Source organism: Sceloporus occidentalis, unplaced genomic scaffold (assembly GCF_023333645.1).
Source record: "Sceloporus occidentalis isolate IW3139 unplaced genomic scaffold, rSceOcc1.0.p SCAF_114, whole genome shotgun sequence".
Taxonomy (NCBI): Eukaryota; Metazoa; Chordata; class Lepidosauria; order Squamata; family Phrynosomatidae; genus Sceloporus; species Sceloporus occidentalis.
Window position 1 is genome coordinate 2,111,760 of NW_028317094.1, and position 8,208 is coordinate 2,119,967.

At 43.3% G+C, this 8,208-nt stretch overlaps 1 protein-coding gene across 1 annotated transcript in view; it reads left to right on the top strand.

Moving 5' to 3' along the window:
- The window catches only part of LOC149282470 (uncharacterized), a gene marked incomplete at its 5' end in the record, with an annotated part of 51,200 nt that extends 47,094 nt beyond the window's left edge, over positions 1 to 4,106 (top strand). Inside the window, one exon of the mRNA XM_089498173.1 lies at positions 3,513 to 4,106. Coding sequence (XP_089354299.1) covers positions 3,513 to 4,043 — 531 coding nt within the window. The remainder of the gene's footprint in view (positions 1 to 3,512) is intronic.
- Between the last annotated feature and the right edge of the window lie 4,102 nt (positions 4,107 to 8,208).

An 8,208-nucleotide genomic window follows, 5' to 3' on the forward strand; every position in this document is an offset into this window, starting at 1 on the left:
AGCAGGGTCTTGCCCTTGCCAGGAGACGGAGGCAAAAGCAAACTGCGGTACCCTTCCTCGCTTGTGTGATCTTTATCATACAACTTTGGCCATCTTGACCACCTTCTGGTGTTGCTTAGCCACATGTGTCTTGCTTTCCCCATCTGTGAAATGCTGGGGGATATGGGAGAATATGTCTAGGCCTAAATTGAGGGTGGGCCCAGTGGCTCTCAGACCCAGAGCACTCCCCAGAACTGTTTTTAACAATGAAATATACCTCTCAAATTAGGTGAGATATGGCTAAATGCACTATAATTCATTGGTGACTAAATGTACTATACATGTTGGGATAGTCAGTATCCTAATCAATCAATAATATTCCAGAAATGGCCTAAATTATATTCTTTATTATATTGTATATTATATTGATAGGATTCGAGACAAACTGGATCTCAAAGGCTGCAGCTTTTTTCTGGCTTGCAGAATTTAAAGTTTATTTCCTGGACTGAATTCTAAAGTGATCAAATAATATTTGGATGCACCATGTGCTTTCCTCCCCTTTTGTTCAGTCACTCTCTGGATGAGGGCTATTTTCTGTTGCAGGTGACCTTTGCGGATGTGGCGGTATATTTCACCGAAGAGGAATGGAAAATGTTGACGAAGAAGCAGAAACTTATGTACAGTAATGTGATGATGGAGAATTACGAGAATGTGGCCTCTGTGGGTAAGGAACCTGAATCCATTGCCCTTCCTGTTAAGACTGAGGGCCCTTTCATAATTTACTGTCAGAGCGCTATGATTCTGCTTTACAATGATATAATCAAAGAGTTGAAATAGACCACAAGGACCATCCGGTTCAATCTTCTGCCATGCAGGAATAGACATTCAAAGCACCCCCCAAGAGATGGCCATCCAACTTCTGTTTAAATACCTCCAAAGAAAGAGACTCCACTAAACTCTGAGGGAGTATATTCCACTGTTGAAGAGCTCTTACTCTCAGGAAGTTCCTCCTAAAGTTTTAGTGGAATCTCTTGTCCCTGTGGCTTGCATCCATTGTTCCATGTCCTTTTCTCTGGAGTAGCAGAAAGCAAGCCTGCTTCATCCTGAATATGACATCTCTTCAAATATTTGAACAGGGTTGTCATATCCACTCTTAACCTTCTCTTCTTTAAGCTAAACATACCCAGCTCCCTAAGTCATTCCTCAGAGAACATGGTTTCCAGACCATTCACCATTTTGGTTTCCCTCCTCTGGACATGCTCCAGCTTCTCAACATCTGTTTGAATTGTCGTCCCAGAACTGGACACAGGATTATTGCAAGTGAGCCTTGACCAAAACAAAATAGAGTGGCACTATTACTTCCCTTGATCTTTACACTATACTCCTAGTGATACAGCCTAGGATCACATTGGCCTTTTTAGCTGCTGCATCACACTGTTGACAAATGTTCAACTTGTGCTCTACTACCATTCCTAGTTCCCTTTCACACGTAATTTAATTGTCATAACAACTTCTGTGGAATCTTGGAATTTCTAGTTTTAGTGAGGCACTATTGTTCTCCACTTTGTAAGGTTTCTAAATATCCAATCCTAAACTGCCAATTCTGGAATGTTGTGGGACGCAAGTGCTATGCTTTTAGGGGAGTTTGGTACTTAGGTCAATAGACTGAAATAGTTTTACTGGGGCAATAGTGACCTCTGGACTCAGCCAATCTATAGCAGGTCCTGAATCAAACAGATCTTCAGAGGCATTTGAAATAGGTTTTTGTGTTTTATTTAGGGGTAAAGCAAAACACACAGACACATACATAGAAGTGTTCACGCACACACACAAGAACTAGGTAACAAAGGTGGGTGTGGTGAATAGATGTAAGGCTTTGATAATGATGATACGTTATCTATCCAGATCTTTATTCCAATTGTTGAGGGTTTGAAATAAGGAGAGGTCAGTAGTTCCCATGACAATTGGGGTTGGTGAGTGCATTGAGGTGTTTAGCCATGAAAACAAACAGAATGTCTATCTGTAACTGGACTGACACCGAAGAACAGCAAGTCGGGGCTGATATTGATACTGAAATTGGTTTCTGCTTGTGAGCAGAAACTGTGGGTTCAGAAAGGTTTATTTCACTTTAGAATATTTCCTTTGTGGGGGAAGAATGGTATGAAACGAATTGAATGCAATGGGTGTTTGATGCAAATACCTCAGACAAAAGGGATTAGCTCATCGCCTCTCAGATTCTTGTTGGCTCTGAATTTTGATCGCATTCACAAGCCAATGTACGCTACAATCTGAGGGTGATGCACCCAGATACAGCTCAAAAATATCATAGCAGAGTATGGAAGCAAATATCCAGATATAGGCATTGGCAATGCAATGACCACTTTTCACACTTAAAAATAAGACACAAACACAGTCGATTTCATCGAAATCCTTGGAGGTTCTCTATCTTGAGTTGCAAAATAATACAAATATTTGCAAGCTCTCCTCTCCGACTTCCATCAACTTCACCATCCCTTGTACACACAACTCCGATCCAATCCACTCCAATCCTCATGTGAGCTGCATACTGTATTGGTTGTGAGTCCTCTCCTGGTGCCAAACAGCATGAAGCATCCTCTGCAGTTAGCTTGCATCATGCCTTGGGCTCTGACTCAGCATTCAGTGGCCGTCTCACAGGATATGATGCCACCTGTCAATCAAAGTATTTTTGCACATGTTTAATTGAATTTTTTTTTTCAACAGTCCTTTGACTATCTTCTTCTACTGATTCCCTCAAGGCAGTCCCCATACAGTCTCTTCTTTGCTAGCTCCTAGGAGTAAGAATGCAACCGTTCAATGGATTTAGGGGCATAAGTATCAGGGTCATGATTAGGTTACTCACAGCAACTTTATTAATTTAATCTCTAAGAAGGAGGGATTAATGAGGGCTAAATCATGCACTAACACCCTCCTCTGTTAAGTCTGATTTTCAGTCTCATCTGTAATTGTCGTTCTTTACAGAAAAACATTTGAGTCATGAGAGAGTCCACACAGGAAAAAGGTCACATAAATGCCAGCATTGTGGGAAATGTTTTCCTTTCCAGTCAGTCCTTGTCATACATCAGAGAGTCCACACCGGGCAGAAGCCTTACAAATGCCAGCATTGTGGGAAATGTTTTTCTCAGAAGTCAAACCTAGTGAAACATCAGAGAGTCCACACAGGAAAGAAGTCACATAAATGCCAGCACTGTGGGAAACATTTTGCTTACAAGTCAATCCTAGTCATGCATCAGAGGGTCCACACCAGGCAGAAGCCATACAAATACCAGCATTGTGGGAAACGTTTTTCTTGCAAGTCAAGCCTAGTGATGCATCACAGATTCCACACAGAAGAGAAGCCGTACAAATGCCAGCATTGTGGTAAATGTTTTTCTTCAAAGTCACACCTAGTGAGACATCAGAGAGTCCACACTGGAGAGAAGACATACAAATGCCAGCGTTGCGGGAAATGTTTTTCTTGGAAGTCAATCCTAATGATACATCAGAGAGTCCACACAGGAGAGAAGCCATACAAATGCCAGCATTGTGGTAAATGTTTTTCTTCAAAGTCACACCTAGTGAGACATCAGAGAGTCCACACTGGAGAGAAACCATACAAATGCCAGCGTTGTGGGAAATGTTTTTCTCGGAAATCAATCCTAATGATACATCAAAGAGTCCACACAGGAGAGAAGCCATACAAATGCCAGCGTTGTGGGAAATGTTTTTCTTGTAAGTCACACCTAGTGGCACATCAGAGAGTCCACACAGGAGAGAAGCCATACAAATGCCAGCGTTGTGGGAAATGTTTTTCTCGGCAGCCACACCTAGTGATACATCAGAGAGTCCACACAGGAGAGAAGCCATACAAATGCCAGCATTGTGGGAAATGTTTTTCTCGGCAGCCACACCTAGTGAGACATCAGAGAGTCCACACAGGAGAGAAGCCATACAAATGCCAGCATTGTGGGAAATGTTTTTCTCAGAAGTCAAACCTAGTGGCACATCAGAGAGTCCACACAGGAGAGAAGCCACACAAATCCTAACATTATATTTGTCAATAACGAATACAACAAATATATTTTCACTCCAGCAGTGCAAAGAAAAGGCCCTTGTGATCTTATTTGTAAAATTTGTCTGTCAATATGTCTCTATGTTTTCAAGTTGGATTTTGTTAAGTTTAGGTTTAAATTGCCAATAGTATAGATAATTGCTTTGTTTTGTCAATTTGGCTGGGGATTGTGGGTTATGGTATAGGTTAGGTAGATGGGAGGTTGGGATTTGTTGCAACTGGTTAGAATAGTTATGGGAATGATAGCTTTTGCAATGTGTGGGATTTTGGCTTAAGAAAGTTGGGGGCAGGTATTAACAGAAAGGGCTAGTTTCTGGGAATGGCAAAAGGGGGCCTTGTTACCTGTGAGGCGGAGACTGTGGGAATTGAAAGTGGGGGCTAGGTTTGGAAGAGGGTCATGTTTTAGGTTTTAGGGGTTTTCATGTATTGTTTGGATTGGAGTGGTCAGTTCTGGCTTAAACACTGAATTTCTATGTGTTCTCAATAAAGTTCTTTATTGTTTCAACTCACTGGACTTTGATGCACAGAATTTCTGAATTTGCCCAAAACTGACCCTTTCTTCTCTCCTCAGTTCTCATCTCCATTCCCAGCCATAAGAACAGCACAGACACACAGACACAAACATACAGGATACACAGAGAGAGCTATATTTCCAAAGCAGAGCCTTCCTTTCCTGCCTTTCCCTCCTGAGTCCAGCTCTGCACCTTGGCCTCCATTGCGGTCTCCTCAAAGGAAGCAAGGAGGGAAGGAAGGGGAGGCCACTGAACCCCGGCGCATACCTTCTTTCCCACAAAGGCCGCCAGCGGAATAAGCAGCAGCATCTAGGACCTGGCAATCCCTGCGCATGCTGAGGAGGGGCCTTTGGGACTATATGCGCCTGCACAGTCTCAGCCCCAGAAGCCATTTCTGCCCTCACAGTCTATTCTTAGGGAGGGAGGGAAGTGGGGAGAGCCCTTGTTCATTCAGAGGAATGGCTGAGGGGAGAAGCCCCTCTTCTCCCCCCAAAGAAAGGCAGGGGTCCTGCAAGGCCTCCTCTCCCTCTTTCCTTCCCTGCCCCCTCCTTGGGGGATTCCTTGGGTCCCGGGTACTTGGGGAGTTATTATGAGAAATGAAGGCCGATGGGACCCTTGGAGAGAGGCATGGCCATGGAGGGGAGGGGGATCCAAAGGTAAAAAAGTCTTTGAGGAGCCCCCTCCCTCGTGGAAAGTGGGGCCGAGGAGAGACCCTCTCTTCTGATGCTTCATTTGGGGAAGAGTTTTGTGCCAAATAGAAAGCATCGCACAGGATAGGATTCAATGGCATTTTTCTTGGGGAGGGGGGGTTCTCTGGAGTCCTGGGGGAGGAGGCTCTGGGGGGGGGGGGGAGAAGAGCCAATATCCTCTTGACCAAAGCCAAGAGGAGGGAGACAGAGGGACCTCAAAACTCTGGCAATCCCCTGTCAACCTGGGAACTAGGCTTAGAGACCCACAGGATCCAGCTTGGGCATCCTCCCTCACATACTTATCTTTTCCTTCCCAACAACCCTGCAGAGGAGGACCAACAGAGAGACTCACAGCCCCAGAAACACCCCCCCCCCCCCAGTTCTGGGAGCATACTGAAAGGGCTTTTGACCCCCTTGAAGAGATGTTATTATTATTATTATTACTATTATTATTTATATTCCACCTATTCTCAAAGGAATCAAAGAGGATTACAGTAATAAAATAATATACAATTTAAGAAATACAATTAAAATTCCAAACCCCCAACCCTTCTCCCAATTATAAAAACATTAATCAACCCTTAAAAATCCTATTAAACAGCAAGAAAATTTAAAACTTTCATAACACAATACAGTAAAAAAGTTTTTTCGGGCAAGAAATGGGTCGTTTTCTGAAGGAGAGGTGGGAGGGCAGGAACAATATACATCAATAGCAATTTCCATCACACTAACGATGGCAAGGGTAAGGGTCAGGAGGAGGGGGAGGCAAGTCAATAGATCTCATCTAGTCTGGAAAGAGGTCCGTCTTAATAGCCTTCCTAAAGGCTTCCAAGGTGTTAATAGGACGGATCTCATCTGGCAGGTCGTTCCAGAGTGAACCAACACCTTGTATCTTTCCCAGAAACTAATGGGCAGCCAGTGGAGGGATTTAAGAACCGGTGTAATGTGGGCAGTTCTAGAAGAGCCCGTAACCAACCTGGCTGCCATATTCTGTTCCAATTGAAGTTTCTGAACTTGGGACAAGGGTAGCCCCATGTAGAGTGCATTACAGAAGTTGAGCTGAGAGGTGACCTGCGCATGTACTACTGTTTCAAGGTCTCCCTGCTCCCCGCCCCATGTCTCCGAATGATCTCACCCAGCAGCTTCATGTAAATGTTGAATAGCACTGGGAACAGAATCACGCTTTGAGGGATGCCCGACTTGAGCTCCCTTTTGGACGAAGAACTGTCCCCAAGTGACAGGAATCTGCCTGAGATGTAGGACCTGAACCACTGGAAAGCAGTGCCCCAATTCCCAACTCTCCCATATGTTCCAGAAGGATACTGTGGTCAATGGTATTGAAGGCCGCTGAGAGGCCTTCAATAATACCAGCAGGGTCACACTTCCCCTTTTCAAAGAGCTGTCGATGCTCAGACGGAGGTCACCGACTAAGGCGACCATGGACGTCTCAACTCTGTAACCTGTCCTAAATCCAGTTTGAAATGGATGTAGAAAAATCCATTTCTTCCAAGACTGCTTGGAGTTGAATGGAGACTGCCCTCTTGAATACCTTGCCTAAGAATATTAAGATCCAAACTGGCCTGTAATTGTTTCTGTCCAGGGGGTCAAGGGAAGGCTTTTTGTAGAAGTGGTTTAACCACCGCCTCTTTGAGGCAAGATGGAAGACAGCCTTCCCTGAAAGATGCATTATTTATATTTCTTAAGTACCATCTTGATGGTATCTCCTCCTGGATGGCCAGCCAAGATGGGGAAGGATTGAGAGAGCAAGTCGCCTTTTTCATACTCCCAAGGAGCTTGTCCACATCCTCTGTACTAACTGACTCAAACTGATCCAGAATAACAGTATAGGCGGAGGCTCTGGATACCTCTCCTGTTGCCTCTGTCGTAAGGCCAGCATCCAAATCGGCTCTCATCTGAGAGATTTTGTCTGCGAAGTAGTTATTAAAAGCATCACAGCAGGCTTTTGTAGGTTCTAATAAAGAGTTCAGGGTTCTGGAAGCTATATATTAAATGGGACAGTGTTGAAAAATATGTAGTTTGGCAAATGGGTGATATAACCCAAGAAAATGGTTTAGTTCACAGAGACTGGAAGAATCTTAAAGTAAAAGTTGAAAGAATAGATGTGTATATGCAGAACATGTTCACGTCTATAAACTTCGCTCTCAAACATACTGGTGACAACCAGATGACAGACAAGCGTCGGTGGGACCCCAAAAGCCATCAACCAACTGGAAAAGGAGATTCAACAGAGGGGAAAAGACCAAAGATTGTGATGAACTATCTAGAGAACGGGATGATTTTGATAAGGGACACTTTACGGTCTACAGAAGAAGATGTAAAGATTGCTCAGCGCACTCAAGGAATGTGGTCCAGTGACACAGGAGGAAGCAAAGACTTTTTACTAGATGAGGTGTTAAGTCCACAGCCGGAAAAAAGAAACACGTGGTCAGTTACAAGGACTGATCCAGAGAAGACTCCTAAAAATGACAAAGATATAATTGAGCTGATAGACTGGAAAACCAATATATTGTACTTTGCCATTAGTATAATGGAAGATGAAGTATTTTCAAAACCATAATGGGAACGGGGCAAAGTAGTTGGAGATGATGCTCCATCAGCCTTTAATCCAATAAGAGAAAAGGTTTAAAAGATTAAGTATGTTTGATAACAACATTTAAATGGAACATATAAAGATCTAAAGTTGGGAAAAGGGTTATTTAAGTGTAATTAAAATATTAAAACCCAACAAGTGATGTGGGGTATGGATATAATATGCTAAACTTATCAGAAAATGATGGTGAGTTGTTATAACAGGTAGAACTGATATTAGACATATGTTTAAAAGGGGAACATACAGGAAAATACCAAAGATATTTAAGTTGGAAATGGTTATTGATAAAACAGGTATATGAAATATATCACCTGTGTCACCTGATGT